Here is a 17,820-nt window from a genome sequence, read left to right as displayed (position 1 = left end):
TTATGTTCTTATGTTTGCAGGTTCACACACAGATTTCGATCCTAGAGATCTGTAAGCGCTGCAACATCCCCCCGTGGTAGTAGTGCCAGCTTGTGTGAACAAAGGCATGGTCAAGGCATCCAGTTCGTTTGCATCATCCGCTTAGGACATCTCAAGGAGGCTGGGTTCAATACAACTGTACAGGGGAGGGATCCCAGTAGCTAATGTGGATGCCTGAGGAGACAGAAGGCACCTTTATCTTTGCCAAATAAGCCTGAGACATCATGTTAATACATTTTGGAGAAAACCCTTCATCCGAAGTGGAAGCCGACTCCAGCGGAACCTTCTTACAACTTCTTACAACCCTCCACATTTTACTGTAAACTTAACTTTTTCCCTAAAAACAGGGAAAAAGTTAAGTTTTCAGTAAAATGTGGGGGGTTACAACCCCCCACAATGCGGCACGATGTCTATTAAGTAAAGTGGGGGGGGGTTCCCCAACAAAACCCCCCGTCGGAGCCCTAAAAACAGTAATTTTGAGCGGTGCGCGCCTCCGTGCTGCGCTCAATTGTCTGGGCGCGCCTTTGTCCCGGCGCGCTTTTGACCTGACACCGGGGGGAATAACCCTGTTGTCTAGTGTCTCACCTATTGCACTGAAATTAGTTTTGTGCTAGACCGGTAAGGTTCTCAAGCGTCATCCCCATGGCTGTTTTCAACGTGTCCAGCCATCTGCAGGTCATCCTCTTCACCTGGTTCCTTTGATCCTTCCAAACATGATGTCCTTCTCCATTGATCTTTCTTTTCCGACAGTATGACCAAAATAAGAAAGTCGTAACTTCATCATTTGGGCTTTTATTGACATAGCTGGTTTGATCTCTTCCAGAATCAATTTGTTAGTTCTTCTGGCAGTCATAAAATCCTTCTCCAACATCAAAGCTCAAATAAGTCAATCTTCTTTCTGTCTTGTTTCTATAGTGTCCAGCTTTTGGAGCATTACGGATACATAGCGTTGGAGCATTATGGATGCGAAATAAACCGTTACTAAACAATATATCAAGGTAACTATAAATAGCATAGAAAGCTTGGATCTTATAATAGTAACAACACAAATTTTAAAAAATGTTACTAAACATACTTTTAAAATGTTCATGTTTTGCATATAGAAACATAGAAATAGATGGCAGATAAGGGCCACGGCCCATCCAGTCTGCCCACCCTAATGACCCTCCCCTACCTTTGCCTTGTGAATAGATCCCATGTGTCGATCCCATTTGGCCTTAAAATCAGGCACGCTGCTGGCCTCAATCACCTCCAATGGAAGACTATTCCAGCGATCAACCACCCTTTCAGTGAAAAAGAATTTCCTGGTGTCACCTCGTAGTTTCCCGCCCCTGATTTTCCACGGATGCCCTCTTGTTGCCGCGGGTCCCTTGAAAAAGAAGATATCCTCCTCCGCCTCGATGCGGCCCGTGAGATACTTGAACGTCTCGATCATGTCCCCCCTCTCTCTGTACAAGCAAGCACTGCTATATGAATCAGTAATGGAGTTATGCTATGCTCCTGGATGACAAATTATATCATCCACCTCTGAACCTGCTCATGAGTATTTCTTCTTGGCCATGTGCTTTGTAGTATTCCATACAACTGTTACAGTATACACAAAAGGCCTTTTTAGGCATGTATATATTGTTACCATGGGCTCTCCATGGATATGAAGAAAAGAATTTCAATTTACCTGTAACACAGCAGATCTAAAACAAAAATCTAGTATTCAAGCTAAGTGACATTGTGCTTAGTCTATCAAATACTTTTAAGATTATAAAATACAGTCTTATGGTGAGGTGCTCTCACCTTGAGAGCACTATATTATGGGCCAATATGACTATTCAATGACAGCATTAGACACTGCTACAGAGAACCTTGGTTCAATTCCTATTATTATTACACTGGTCAACAAGCATATTGCTACTGGAGTCCTATCACCTGTACCTTAACAAGGGCCACCTGCTGACTCTAAATCTGAAAACAATTTTCGTCTATCACACCCTGTTTTTAATTTATGCGCCAGTTTATGTTTATATCATTTTCATCAATAATGCTACCGTGAAACGTCAGTATTTTACTGTTTTTGTAATACAATATTGAATTTTAGGACAGCTCATCGATTACATATACCAGTAATTTGAAAGTTTATACTAAAAAGTGATTGTGCTGCTTTATCTACCTGTGAATCTTTATATTTTGTTTGTTTTAGGTTATTGAGGCCAGCAGCGTGCCTGATTTTAAGGCCAAATGGGATAGACACGTGGGATCTATTCACAGAGAAAGGTAGGGGAGGGTCATTGGGGTGGGCAGACTAGATGGGCCGTGGCCCTTATCTGCCGTCTATTTCTATGTTTCTATGTAATTATGAGCAGATGAGGTTGTGTTAACCGTCCTGATAATTTCTGTTATGTCTGTGGACAATTTACAGACCGAAACACGAACCGTGTGGGGTCCCTTGGTTTGTAAAAAGGTGGTAATATTAACCGCAATTAACAATTGATATAATAAACATAGCCTGCATCTTGTACGCTTGTCTGCAGTTTCTTTTGTTTGTGTGTCTTTTCCTCACTGCAGATTGTGTTGGATTTTCTTTTTTGTTTTTCGTTGTGGACAATTTGCTGCACTATCATCATCTAAGTAGTACAGAGCGAGGGGTAGCAGCGAGAGGTAGCTCCTCCCACCCCTCCGACGTCAGACCTCAGAGCTCTGCCTTAAAAGGGGCGGAGCCAACGCCGATCGAGTCCAGCTTGCCTGCAAGCAGCCACAGAGGGAGAGAGGCAACAGAGAGACTCGGAAGGCAGGGGTTAGGAGAGGAGGAGAGCCAGGAGGGCGCAGAGAGAGTGCAGAGCGAGGGGTAGCGGCGAGAGGTAGCTCCGCCCACCCCTCCGACGTCAGACCTCCGCCTTAAAAGGGGCGGAGCCAACGGCGCGCGATGAAGGTAAGCGACTAAGGCGCTCGCCTTAGCAAGCTAGCCTTTGCAAAGGAGCCGTTGAAGGAGCCAGGAAACTCGGACACCAGTGGAGTAACACCAACAAACTCACACCAAGCAGGAAGGTAGATACAAATCCTAGACTTTAGCTAGCTACACAGTAGGGCACACTCCCTCACATACCACATACCTAGAGGGGAAACAGAGGAAGAACAGAGTACTCACTGACTCCACCACCATAACATAAGCAAAATCAGAACCGACATAAGCCAGGAGACTCACTACAAGCAGGAAGGTAGCCACAAAACACAATCTTTATCTAGTCACACAGCAGGGCACACACTCCCTCACATACTACACACCCAGAGGGGGAAAAGGCACTCACAGGTGCTAACACAGTAACACTAGCGGACTGAGATCAAACAGTAACACTAGCAGACTCACAAAAAGGAAGCCAGAAAACATCCAGACGACAGAGACAGAAGGTCCATAACCAATTTGCCCAAACAACTCAGAAGGGGGACAAGAGATGGATGCCCAGGGAAGCCAGAAGGTGAGCTTTCCAGTCTTCTGCACCGGCTGCAATATGTATGACTACCTCCCTTCGGGGACTAGGGCATACATTTGCAGTCGCTGCATGGAGCTGGATAGCTTGAAACGGCAAGTCCGGCTACTAGAGGAGACAGTGCTGAATCTAAAAGAACTCCTCACCTTTGAAGAGGAAATACGTGAACAGGAGAAGCTTCTAGTCCAGTTCAGTCCAAACGAAGAGGTCAAGGAACTAGAAAGATACATCGAGGAAGCACACCAGCAGCATGTGGAGAACAGTACCCGAACAACTCTGGAAGAAGGCCTGGATGAGAGAAGAGAAGACATCCCTGCAAATTCTGGCGAAAAGGAAGCGGAGACAAGGGGCAATCACACACCAGGAGTAAGAGGGAGACTGCAGGAGGACACCCCCCCACCTGAAGAGCAGAAAACGTCTTCAGGAGTATCGCAGGAAGAAGAAGATCGGCCCTATACCATGGATGTAGACCTACGACCCCCAAGGAACCACCGAATAAAGAAGATGGGGATCATCGTGGGAGACTCCATCATACGGCATGTGGACAGCTACACCGCAGGAGGGAGAGAGGATAGAATCGTCACCTGCCTGCCAGGAGCAAGAGTGAAGGATGTGGCCAACAGGATCTCCAGGATCATAGACAGCGCAGGGGGAGAGGACACTGCTGTGCTTATCCACGTGGGAACCAACGATGTGAGCGGACAGAAGTATGACAGGGAAGAAATGAAGGGTCAGCTCCGCTCACTCGGAAGAATACTGAAGATCAGGGAGGTGAAGGTGGCCTTCTCCGAGATCCTCCCGGTACCAAGAGAGGATGGAAGGAGGCAAGGGGAACTGCAAGCGATCAACGCCTGGATGAGAAGATGGTGCGAAGAGGAAGGCTTTGACTTCGTGCGCAACTGGACAACGTTCTGGAAAAGAAGCAAGTACTACAGGAAGGACGGACTGCACCTCAACGAGGAAGGAGCAAGAATATTGGCAGGCAACTTCAAGAAGGCCATCGAGAAGGCTTTAAACTAAAGGTCAGGGGAAAGCCGACAGTCGACCACCAGTCGATGGTCCGGGCGACAGGATGTCCCATAGAAGGAACTATGGACAACTACTCAGACACAGGAGGGGACGACCACAAAGCATTTAAGAGAGACAATACAGGAGCAAGGAAGGATACCGTGAAGGAACCAGGGGAGACTGCTAAGCTTAAGGAGTCTAAGAAGGCAACACAAAGGGAACTCAAATGTATGTATACGAACGCTAGAAGTTTGAGAAACAAAATGGGAGAATTAGAAGCAATAGCAAAGAACGAAGAACTGGAAATCATTGGCATAACAGAAACCTGGTGGAATGACGAAAACAAATGGGATACAGTACTTCAGGGATACAAACTGTACAGAAGAGATAGAGTAGGGCAGAAAGGTGGAGGTGTTGCACTATATGTTCTTGAAGAAATAGAATCTGTGAGAGAGACTATGACAGAAGAGAAAGAGAAGCTGGAATCCCTCTGGATAAAGATTCCCAGACACAACGGAGCTGACACAAAGATTGGCCTTTACTATCGACCGCCAGGACAAATGGAAGAAACAGACGTGGAAATGACAGAGGAAATTAAACACGAATGTAAGACAGGTAATGTCATAATCTTGGGGGATTTCAATTTTCCTGGAATAGACTGGAACCTGGGAATTTCAAATTGTGGCAAGGAGGCAATGTTCCTGGAAGTGCTAGGGGACTGCTTTCTGGAACAATTGGTGGGAGAGCCGACAAGAGGAAACGTCACCTTGGACTTGGTCCTAAACGGCATTACGGGGCCAGCAAAGGAAGTAGAAGTCACGGTCCCGCTGGGGACAAGCAATCACAACATGATCAACTTCAGACTCGATGTCGGGAAGGGGAAAAGTACCAAAACCTCAACCACAACTTTAAACTTCAAAAGGGGAAGATATGATAGCATGAGAGCCATGGTGAAACAACGGATCAAGAAAAAAAATGGGCAAAGTCAAAACGGTAGAACAGGCATGGTCCCTTCTGAAAAATACTATCACGGAAGCACAAAGCCTCTACAGTCCGAGGATATCCAAAGCAAAGAAAACCAAAGGCAAAAGAGAGCCGGTGTGGCTTACTAAAGAGGTGAAGGAAGCCATAAAAGAAAAGAAGGACTCCTTCAAAGCATGGAAATGCACGAAAGCAATCGAAACTTGGAACAAACACAAGGGTGATCAGAAGAAGTGTCACAGGGCGGTGAGGGATGCCAAAAAGGACTATGAGGAGAAAATAGCGCAGGAGGCCAAAAACTTCAAGCCCTTCTTCAAGTACGTGAAAGGGAGAAAACCCGCAAATGAGGCGGTGGGACCGCTGGATGACCAGGGAAGGAAAGGGTACATCAAGGAAGACAAACAAATCGCAGACAGACTAAATTCATTCTTTGCGTCTGTCTTTACAAAGGAAGACACTGCAACAATTCCAGAAGCAGTGAAAGTGTTCAAAGGAGTAACAGAGGACAGCCTTACCACAGTAGACGTGGACTTGGACCAGATATACCGCCAGATCGACAAACTCAAAAGCGACAAATCCCCTGGACCGGATGGAATTCATCCGAGAGTCTTGAAAGAGCTAAAAGTGGAAATCGGAGAACTATTCCAAAAACTTGCCAATCTGTCAATCAAAACAGGGCAGATACCAGACGACTGGAAGATAGCAAACGTCACGCCGATATTCAAAAAAGGATCAAGAGGAAGTACCGGGGCAACTATAGACCTGTGAGTCTTACGTCAGTCCCTGGGAAGATGGTTGAGGCGCTGATCAAGGATAGCATAACCCGGCACCTAGACACACACGACCTGATGAAAGCCAGCCAACATGGATTCAGGAAAGGGAAGTCATGCTTGACGAACCTACTTCAATTTTTTGAGACAGTGAACAGACAAATTGATAATGGAGAACCGGTGGATATTATATACTTGGATTTTCAGAAAGCGTTCGACAAAGTTCCACATGTAAGACTCCTCAGGAAACTGCAGGGCCATGGAATAGAAGGAGATATACTAAGATGGATAGGCAAATGGCTGGAGAACAGAAGGCAGAGAGTGGGCATAAATGGGAAGTTCTCGGACTGGGAAAATGTGACTAGCGGTGTGCCCCAGGGCTCGGTACTTGGGCCCATCTTATTTAATATCTTCATCAATGACCTAGAGCACAGGTGTCAAAGTCGGTCCTCGAGGGCCAGAATCCAGTCGGGTTTTCAGGATTTCCCCAATGAATCTGCATGAGATCTATTTGCATGCACTGCTTTCAATGCATATTCATTGGGGAAATCCTGAAAACCCGACTGGATTCCGGCCCTCGAGGAGGGACTTTGACACTCCTGACCTAGAGGATGGAACATCCAGTGAGATCATCAAGTTTGCAAATGACACAAAGCTATGCCGGGCCATCAAATCGCAGAAGGACAGTGAAGAACTCCAGAGTGACTTGAGCCGATTGGAGAATTGGGCAGATAAATGGCAGATGAAGTTTAATGTAGAAAAATGCAAAGTGATGCACTTAGGCAGAAAAAATAAAGAACACAAGTATAGTATGTCAGGTGCAACTCTGGGAAAATCTGAACAGGAAAAGGACCTGGGAGTATTAATCGATAGGACACTGAAGCCGTCGGTGCAATGTGCGGCGGCAGCGAAGAACGCGAATAGAATGCTAGGCATGATAAAGAAGGGATCACGAGTAGATCGGAGAAAGTCATAATGCCGCTTTATAAAGCGATGGTCAGACCACACTTGGAATACTGCGTCCAGCATTGGTCTCCATACCTAAAGAAGGATATCATACTGCTAGAGAGGGTGCTGAGACGAGCAACAAAGCTGGTGAAAGGTATGGAGAACCTGGATTACGAGGAAAGACTTAAGAGACTGGGGTTGTTCTCCCTTGAGAAAAGGAGACTACGAGGGGATATGATCGAGACATTCAAAATACTGAAAGGAATCGACAAGATAGAGCAGAAAAAACGTTATTTACAATGTCCAATGTGGCACGGACAAGAAGACATGGGCTGAAGCTAAGGGGGGGACAAGTTCAAGACAAATATCAGGAAGTTCTGCTTCACACAACGAGTGGTGGACACCTGGAATGCTCTCCCAGAAGAGGTAATTGCGGAATCCACCATTCTAGGATTTAAGGGTAAGTTAGATGTACATCTCCTTATGAGTGGCATGAAGTGACATGGGTAGGGGTAGGCTAGATGCACTTCTCTTTACGAGAAGCTTGGAGCGATATGGGGACCAAAACTATGCCAGGGTACACCTGGCGGGGCCTCCGTGTGTGCGGATCGCCGGACTTGATGGACCTAGGGTCTGTTCCGGAGATGGCGCTTCTTATGTTCTTATTTGCTTTCGAGAAAAGTGAAGCCAAAATCAAAGAAGGTGTTTTTGTTGGACCTGAAATCCGTGAACTGATCTTTGATGATGCGTTCAAACAGAAGCTGAACCCAGCTGAATCAGCAGCATGGGAAACATTCGTGCTGGCTGTTCAGAATTTTCTTGGTAATCACAGATCAGAGAATTATGCTGAGCTTTACGAGGAGCTTGTGACTAATGGGTGCCAGAATGTCACTTAAAATGCACTTCTTACATTCTCACCTTGAATTCTTCTCACCCAATCTTGGTAACATCAGCTATGAGTATAGGGAAAGATTTCATCAAGATATCAAGGTGATGGAAACCAGAAATGTCAAAATATCACATAGAGGGGACCAAAGCTTGAGGATTTATGCCTAGGGCACCTCATACCCTTACACCAGTCCTGAGAAAGAGAGGGCTGAAAGAGAAAGCAAAATACCACTTTGCTTGGGCAGAGGTGACTAGAGAGAAAATGAACATTTTGGATGGAGAGTGAGGCAATAGAAGGGGACTGGACTGCACCTTGGACAGGATGGGAAAGGATGCACTTGACAAAAAAAAAACAAAAAAAAATACCAACCACCACCATTTTCCAGTACTCCTGATCCCCCAAAACAACAAATTATTGGGAGCCTGGAATACATGACAAACCAATCCTGGATATGTTTTTGAATCCCTGCTGCCTAAACATCTGGCCCCCTTGTTTGCCCCCTCCTTCCATGCAGCCTACTAGACAGACCCATTTATATAAATGTCTGTGCTCCCAGTTTACCAGATCCATTTGCTAATACAGTATCCATCTCCCTAACAAAGTTTAGATACCTTTCAATTTACCCGTTTCCTTCTTGCCTCTCTCTTTTAACCTATTTCACGTTTCTGAATGCTCCTGGAAAGATATGTAATCAGACAATCTTAACTCAGGGAAGTAAAGCTATTACTATGAACCTGTCTCTTTCCACATGAATCACAATGAGATGTGGAGTAAGCACAGTTACTTACCGTAACAGGTGTTATCCAGGGACAGCAGGCAGATATTCTTAACGCATGGGTGACGTCACCGATGGAGCCCCGGTACGGACACTTTTAACTAGAAAGTTCTAGTTGGCCGCACCGCGCATGCGCGAGTGCCTTCCCGCCCGACGGAGGAGTGCGAGGTCCCCAGTTAAGATAAGCCAGCTAAGAAGCCAACCCGGGGAGGTGGGTGGGACGTAAGAATATCTGCCTGCTGTCCCTGGATAACACCTGTTACGGTAAGTAACTGTGCTTTATCCCAGGACAAGCAGGCAGCATATTCTTAACGCATGGGTGACCTTCAAGCAAACAGAGAGGGAGGAGGGATGGTTGGCCATTAGGAAAATAAATTTTGTAACACAGATTGGCCGACGTATCCATCCCATCTGGAGAAGGCATCCAGACAATAGTGAGTAGTGAACATGTGAACTGAGGACCAAGTGGCAGCCTTGCAGATCTCCTCGATGGGCGTGGAGCGGAGGAAAGCCACAGAAGCAGCCATAGCTCTGACCCTGTGGGCCGTGACAGCACCTTCCAGTGAGAGACCGGCCCGAGCATAACAGAACGCAATGCAGGCAGCAAGCCAGTTGGAAAGCGTCCGTTTAGAGACAGGACGACCTAGACGGTTAGGGTCGAAGGACAGAAAGAGCTGAGGGGACGAGCGGTGAGCCCTGGTACGGTCAAGGTAGTATGCAAGGGCACGCTTACAGTCCAGCGTGTGTAACGCCTGTTCCCCAGGATGAGAATGGGGCTTAGGGAAAAAGACAGGTAACACAATGGACTGGTTGAGGTGAAATTCCGAGACCACCTTGGGAAGGAATTTAGGATGGGTACGCAGAACCACTTTGTCATGGTGAAAATCAGTGAAAGGTGGGTCGGCAACCAGTGCATGCAGCTCACTAACCCTCCTGGCAGAGGTGATGGCAATGAGGAAAAGCACCTTCCATGTCAGAAATTTGAGTGAAGTAGTGGCAAGAGGCTCAAACGGAGGTTTCATGAGAGCTGATAAAACCACATTCAGGTCCCAGACGACTGGAGGAGGCTTCAGAGGTGGTTTGACATTGAAGAGGCCTCTCATGAACCGGGAAACCAGGGGATGAGCCGTAAGTGGTTTTCCGAGGATAGGCTCATGAAACGCAGTGATGGCACTGAGGTGGACTCTGATTGAGGTGGACTTGAGGCCAGCATCGGATAGAGAGAGCAAATAGTCCAGTACAGTTTCCACCGCCAATGAGGTGGGATCGTGGTGATGCAGCAGACACCAAGAGGAGAACCTGGTCCACTTCTGATGGTAACATTGGAGGGTGGCCGGTTTCCTGGAGGCATCCAAAATGCGACGGACAGGCTGAGACAGATTCTCTGGAGAGGTCAGCCCGAGAGAAACCAAGCTGTCAGGTGAAGCGAGAACAGATTGGGATGTAGTAGAGACTGATGCTGCTGTGTAAGTAGAGTAGGAAAAACAGGAAGAGGAATGGACTCCCTGGATCTGAGCTGGAGCAGGAGGGAGAACCAGTGTTGGTGAGGCCACCGAGGAGCGATGAGAATCACGGTGGCTCTGTCCCTGCGGAGTTTGAATAACGTCCGCAACATCAGAGGCAGTGGAGGAAAGGCATAGAGGAACCGATCCGTCCAGTCGAGCAGGAATGCATCCGGGGCCAGACGATGAGGAGAGAAGAGTCTGGAACAGAACTGGGGCAACTGATGGTTGTGAGGAGCTGCAAAGAGGTCCACCTCAGGAGTGCCCCAGCGAGCAAAGATGGAGCGGAGTGTGGGAGGATCCAGAATCCACTTGTGAGGTTGAAGGATGCGGCTGAGATTGTCGGCCAGGGAGTTCTGTTCGCCCTGGACATAGACAGCCTTGAGGAAGAGACTGTGGGCCGTGGCCCAGGTCCAGATGCGGATGGCCTCCTGACAGAGGAGGGGAGATCCGGTGCCGCCTTGCTTGTTTATGTAATACATGGCGACTTGGTTGTCTGTGCACAGGAGAGGAACCTGAGGGTAGAGAAGGTGCTGGAAGGCCTTGAGAGCATAGAACATGGCCCTGAGTTCCAGGAAGTTGATGTGATGCTGACGCTCCTGATGGGTCCAGAGTCCCTGGGTGCGAAGATCTCCCAGGTGAGCTCCCCATGCATAGGGGGAGGCATCTGTGGTTATGATCATGGAGTGAGGGGATAGATGAAAGAGTAGACCCCTGGAAAGATTGGAGGAGTTCAACCACCATTGAAGAGATTGCTGAAGAGACGATGTCACAGAGATGGGATGAGAAAGAGGATCCGTAGTCTGTGACCATTGGTTGGCTAGAGTCCACTGAGGTGAACTGAGGTGGAGTCGCGCCAGAGGAAGCACATGGACCGTCGAGGCCATGTGGCCTAGGAGGACCATCAGCTGCCGAGCTGAGATGGCGTGATGAAGGAGCACCTGACGACAGAGATGGAGCAGGGTCCGTTGACAGTCGGAGGGGAGGAACGCCCTCATCAAAGTGGTGTCGAGAACTGCACCAATGAACTGAAGTCGCTATGTGGGAAGCAGGTGCGACTTGGGGTAGTTGATCTCGAACCCCAGGAGATGGAGGAACGAGATGGTGTGTTGAGTGGCTTGTAGCACAAGCGGAAACGTAGGTGCTTTCACCAACCAATCGTCCAAGTAGGGGAACACCTGGAGGTCGTGAGACCTGAGGAAGGCCGCCACCACAATAAGGCACTTGGTGAACACCCTGGGTGATGATGCGAGGCCAAAGGGTAGCACTTTGTACTGATAATGATGGTGCTGTATCTGAAACCGTAGATAGCGATGTGAAGTCGGATTGATTGGGATGTGAGTGTAGGCCTCTTTGAGGTCTAGGGAACATAGCCAGTCGTGTTGAGAGAGAAGAGGGTAAAGCGTGGCAAGGGAGAGCATTCTGAACTTTTCCTTGACCAGACACTTGTTGAGATCCCGGAGATCAAGGATGGGACGGAGGTCTCCTGTCTTCTTGGGAACCAGGAAGTAGCGGGAGTAGAATCCCTGACCCCTTTGGTCTGAGGGGACCTCTTCGATGGCATTGAGAAGAAGGAGGGATTGGACCTCCCTCAGGAGGAGGAGGGATTGGGAGGAGTGAGAAGCAGACTCTATGGGAGGATTGTCTGGTGGAAGAGTCTGGAAGTTGAGAGAGTAGCCGTGGCGAATGATGTTGAGGACCCATTGGTCTGATGTGATGACCTCCCAACGGCTGAGGAAGAGTTGGAGGCGACCTCCGATAGGCTGAGGAAGAGGCAATGATGGAGGGAGACTGGCTATGCCCTGGAGAAAAAAGTCAAAAGGGCTGAGATGGTTTTGACGGAGGTAGAGGCTTGGTAGGTTGGTGAGACTGAGAGCGAGCCTGAGTTTGATGCTGTTGCCGAGGTTGGCGCGGCTGCTGTTGAGGCTGGTTGAGAGGTCTGGCCGAGAACCTGCGTTGGTAGGAAGACTGCTGTCTGTAGGCGCGAGCAGGTGGAGTCTTATTTTTAGGTTTTACCAGAGTATCCCACCTGGTCTCGTGAGCCGAGAGTTTCTGGGTTGTTGAGTCCAGGGACTCCCCGAAGAGTTCATCACTAATGCAAGGTGCGTTAGCCAGGCGGTCTTGGTGGTTAATATCGAGGTCAGAAACTCTCAGCCATGCCAGACGCCGCATGGCAACAGCCATGGCAGATGCTTGAGAGGTCAGCTCAAATGAGTCATAAATAGAGCGCACCATGAATTTCCGGAGTTGGAACAGATTGGAAATTTGTTGTTGAAAAAGAGGGACCTTACGTTCAGGAATGTATTTTTGTAAGGAGGAGAGTTGTTGCACTAGATACTTCATGTAGAAGGAGAAGTGAAAGGAGTAATTATTTGCCCTGTTGGCCAGCATTGCATTCTGGAAAAGGCGCTTGCCAAACTTATCCATAGTTTTTCCCTCTCTGCCAGGAGGGGTGGAGGCATAGACACTGGAGCCCTGAGTTTTCTTTAAGGTGGACTCCACCAGGAGAGATTCATGGGGCAATTATAAGAACATAAGAACATAAGAAATGCCTCTGCTGGGTCAGACCCGAGGTCCATCGTGCCCAGCAGTCCGCTCACGCGGCGGCCCAACAGGTCCAGGACCTGTGCAGTAATCTTCTATCTATACCCCTCTATCCCCATTTCCAGTAGGAATTTGTCCAATCCTTTCTTGAACCCCAGTACCGTACTCTGCCTTATAACGTCCTCTGGAAGCGCATTCCAGGTGTCCACCACACGTTGGGTAAAGAAGAACTTCCTAGCATTTGTTTTGAATCTGTCCCCTTTCAACTTTTCCGAATACCCTCTTGTTCTCTTATTTTTCGAAAGTTTGAAGAATCTGTCCCTCTCTACTCTCTCTATGCGGCTTGTCAAACCCTGGGATGGGAATGACCCGGTACAAGATATCCAATTTGCGAGGGGCCCCAGGGACAGTGAGGGGGTTCTCCCAGTTCTTATAAAAAGTTTCCCGTAGGATGTCATGTACGGGTAACTTGAGGAATTCTTTGGGAGGTTGCTCAAAGTCTAGGGCATCGAGAAAGGCCTGTGACTTTTTAGAGTCGGACTCTAAGGGAATAGAAAGAGCAGCTGACATCTCCCTGAGGAATTTGGTGAACAAGGACTGTTCAGGTTTTGAAACGGTATCAGCCACCGAGGGTTCCTCGTCCGTCGATGAAGCGTCTTCCTCGGTACCGTGTGGGGAATCTTCCCATAAGTCTGGGTCCCTGATGTCGGGGTGCGCACGGCGGGACATCGGTGTGGAGGGTCTTAGAGAGAGACTTGCCGGAGCGTATAGAGGCGGTACCGGGAGAAGAAGACCGGTGTCGTTCGTGGTACCGAGAAGGAGCGGTATCGGAGCGGGTCTGTACCGCAGGTTGGGAGAGATGTGGTTCAGCCGAGAGGACCGGCATGGAAGTGTTGAGCGGTACCGAGGGGGTCGACACCGATGGGACAGTGCGAGGCTCGGACCGGTCCTGTACCGGAAGGTGCTGTGCCAGCAACGTCGGCAAGAGTTGTTGGAGTTGTTGCTGCAGCTGCTCCTGTAACTGTGTTTGGAGTATGGCCGCAATGCGGTCGTCCAGAGGGGGCACCGGTACCGCTTTTTTCTTTTTCAGTACCATAGGTGCCGCTCTACGCTCCAGCGATGAGGAGGCTGATGACGAGGCACTCACCGATATCGGAGTGGAGCGTTTGCGGGGTCGGTGCGGTGCTGGGGTTGCCGGTGTCGCAACCGTGGCAGGAGGGTGCTCAAGGGAAGTGGAAGGCTTCTTAGCCGGCTTACCTGGGGCCAGCGACCCCGAAGAAGGATCTGGTGGCGTCGAAGTAGTCGGTGCCGACTTTTGGGGTGCTGTCGACGTCGCGGCAGATTCCATGGCAGATCCGGTGCCGAAAAGAATATTTTGTTGGATCTGCCTATTTTTCAATGTGCGCTTTTTAAGAGTAACACAGCGGGTGCAGGTGTCAGCCCGATGCTCCAGACCCAGGCACTGTAGGCACCAATTGTGTGGGTCGGTGAGAGAGATCGGGCGTGCACACCGCTGGCACTTCTTAAAGCCCGGTTGAGGGGGCATGAAGGGAAAGACGGCCTCCGCAAAATCGAAACTGGAGGCTTGTATGGTGGCAACAGGCCCCGCCGGGGCTGGGTTGAAAAATAATGAAAACTCAATGAGTTTTTTTTTTTAAAGTAAAATAAAGATAATCCGAAGGAGAAAATAGAAAAAAAATTAGAAAATACGCGAGCGGGAAGGCAAAAATTTGTTTTTCAACGGCTGTTGAAAACACATGCGTCTTCTTCGCTCCGCGGAAACGAAGAAACTGGGGACCACGCACTCCTCCGTCGGGCAGGAAGGCACTCGCGCATGTGGCCAACTAGAACTTTCTAGTTAAAAGTGTCCGTACCGGGGCTCCGTCGGTAACGTCACCCATGCGTTAAGAATATGCTGCCTGCTTGTCCTGGGATAATGATTCTTCCTTCTATGCTACAGTTGTGATGGAAATAAACTTATACCATTCAGTATATAGGTAATGTCATTTAGAACTGGAAAAAGGGGTACTATCTCTCCTCTTCAGTTTGCTTCTTGGCCCGAAACATGGGACTATCACTCCATATCTTTCTTAGTTATAGTTCTCTATTCACAGGCAGTATACTGGATAAAACAACCTAATTACTTTTACATCTTGCTGTAAAGGAAAATCACCATATGATTATTCTTCTCTGTCACTACTATCAATGTATTATTATCTCGAACATTGATATAAAGCCCAGTACTAAATAATAAGTAAACCAGTGAGGATAAGACGAGCACTCAAGGATGCTAGTGAAGAAGAAATCACTACAAAGGAAAGGAGCGGGATGGCCAAAGGATTGCTAACTGTCATTAAATTTACTAACAGCCTAGGACAACTCACAATATCATAAGGAACCACATCTGCATAAAATCTGTTTATTATTTGGGATCTAGCAAGGTATTTAGGACCTGGATAGGCAACTGTTGAAGACAGGATACTGGGCTTGATACACCTTCGGCCCATCCCAGTATGGCAATTCTTATGATATTCTCCAGGCATAGGTGCTAGCTCTGGGAGCACTGCAGGCGCTTGAGCACCCTAATATTGAGGAAACTCAATGACTGTGTTCAGGGAGGGGTAATTTCCACTGAGTTTAGCACACCCAATAATTTTGAAAAGTTGTGTGTTATGGTCCTAGGTTCAGGCTCTTCAAGGATTAAGTATTTTGGGATCTGGAAATATGTTTCAGGGCATAAAACAGCATAAAATGCCAAAAGGAAAACGTGATTCTGCAAAATGAGTAAGCTTGCTAATCCAATAGTTAAAAAAAAAAAAGGCCCAAATATCTCTTCCCCAGCTATATGTATATAAAAATAAAAAAACGTCCTAAACAGAGTATGCAAGAAAGGGTACATAAATAGTAAGCTGTCCACTAGGTAAAAGATAAAACCAAAAAATCTGCTTTACTCTTTTGCAGTCTTGAGTATTTGAACCTGGATGAAATAGGATACTGGGCTTGATGGCCATAAATCGTAGAATGAGAGGGTCTTAAGGAGTAAAAGTCTCCCTAGTCCCCCGGAGGATGAGAACACTGTAAATCCCTGACTCCAGAGGGTATTTGGATTTAGCTCACTTTTTTTCCAATATGTTTATTCAAAGTTGATATACGGCCCGATCTAAGCAGGTTTTGTAACTCGATGTAAGGGGGGGGGGGATGCATTCATGTGCACTAGCTATTTCCCTCTCCCCACTACCATGAGGGAAGAAGTGAAGAACCTAAAAGACATTCAAGCCTCACCTTCAGTTTGCCCAGCGCGTCCCCGCATTTGCTCAGGTTCGGATTTTTCTTGTTCCACTCGGCCTTGAGCTGTTCGTACATGGTGGCGGCTTGACGGAGCACAGCAGCAGCATCAGCCCCATTCACCAAAGAAGCCATATCCGCTGAGGAGGCCACGGCCGACAATGAATCGGCAGCGCGGCGCCGTGCGCGACCACGAAACGACGTCGGAAATGGCTCAACGTCACTAGACAGGCATCGCGCTCGCCCTCGACGCCGCTGCTGGCGGCGGCCTTTCCCACGGCTACTGCTTGGGGTGTCCGTCTCCATGACGATGCCTCCAGCGTATATGTCACAGCCAGCAGTCTAACAACGTGCCTTCAAAAGAAAGCTACATATAGCGTTAATCACGATATCGAAGTGTTAAGAATTCGATGCTATGATGGATCTTTATTTGAATAAAACACTTATTTCACGGATACCCACGAAGCGATGTTAGAAAGGGACACAAAGAGGAAACAAGCCAAGTAGAATAACGCGCTCTTTTTTTTTTTTAAAGTATGCATACTTAAAAACAATTTAAAAACCGTTTGCAATCAGATCCAACGGTCCGGCCTTGCCCCTATTCAACATGGCCGCCGTGTTCGAGGGTTTCTGTCACTTTCTCTTTCCCTTTAGGAAGATGGTGGTGAGAGCGACCGTTATCGCCGCGAGCGCAGACGCGAGGAGGCACGTGGCGTGAGGACGGGGGCGGGAAGGGATCGTCGGGGAGCCCGCGCTTTCGCTTTTCCTCGACTCTCAGTTGAAACGTGACTGTACAGCAGTGTCACAAAACATAATAACATTTGACATAGACGACAGGCCTCTGCTTAACAACCCTGCACAAGGAAGAGACAAAAATACTTGAAATCCCATACCATCTCCCTTTTTCTGCGCCCCAGCCCCACTAGCAAGTTCAAGTTTTATTAACATTTGATATAATCACCTATTAAAGATTTCTAGACGAAATACAAAAACTTATACAGGGATAAAAATTAATAAACATAACATCAGACTTACAGTACTTACCAGACATACCGAAACATGAGGGTAGTCGGGGAGGAACTGCAATAGTTGAGAAAAGAAGAACATTCAAGGATAGAGCAGTTTGGGAGGGTTAGAAGAGAGAGGCTAGATTCTTTAAGAATAGCGACGCTAAGTAGCTTCCAGGTTATATTAAAAAATGCATCTTTAAGTAGATGACCTTTCAGTTTCCCTTAGTTCTAAGGGAAGAGTGTTCAACAGCCGTACAAGTGCATTCTGAGATTATTTGACTGGCATCAGAGACATAGCACTTAATTGGCTATCTTGAGGGGTTTTTTTTTCTAATAGAAGTTTCATTGTTAAGTGGGAAGATGTCTACAGTAGCTGTGCATTCTCTTTAAACTGTGGGTTCCCACAAGGCTCTGCACTTTCTCCTTGTTCAATATTTCTATCAGGCCTCTGATTCATGCACTCTTTAAGACTCGCTATTTACTGGTATGTTGACCATATTTTAATTTTGGCCAAGGTTTGCCCCCCTATCTTTAGGCCTGTCTAACTTACAACTAGAGAATGACATGGGGAAAAATTTGTCCCCGTCCCC

At 47.7% G+C, this 17,820-nt stretch overlaps 1 protein-coding gene across 1 annotated transcript in view; it reads right to left on the bottom strand.

Moving 5' to 3' along the window:
• PSMD8 (proteasome 26S subunit, non-ATPase 8) overlaps positions 1-16,848 on the bottom strand; it is a 45,968-nt gene extending 29,120 nt beyond the window's left edge. Inside the window, 1 exon segment of the mRNA XM_033956794.1 lies at positions 16,218-16,848. Within this exon segment, the coding sequence (XP_033812685.1) occupies positions 16,218-16,526 (309 nt within the window). The 5' untranslated portion in view covers positions 16,527-16,848.
• Positions 16,849-17,820: the final 972 nt, after the last annotated feature.

Source organism: Geotrypetes seraphini, chromosome 8, assembly GCF_902459505.1.
Source record: "Geotrypetes seraphini chromosome 8, aGeoSer1.1, whole genome shotgun sequence".
Lineage (NCBI taxonomy): Eukaryota > Metazoa > Chordata > Amphibia > Gymnophiona > Dermophiidae > Geotrypetes > Geotrypetes seraphini.
This window is presented reverse-complemented; position numbering and strand designations above follow the sequence as displayed.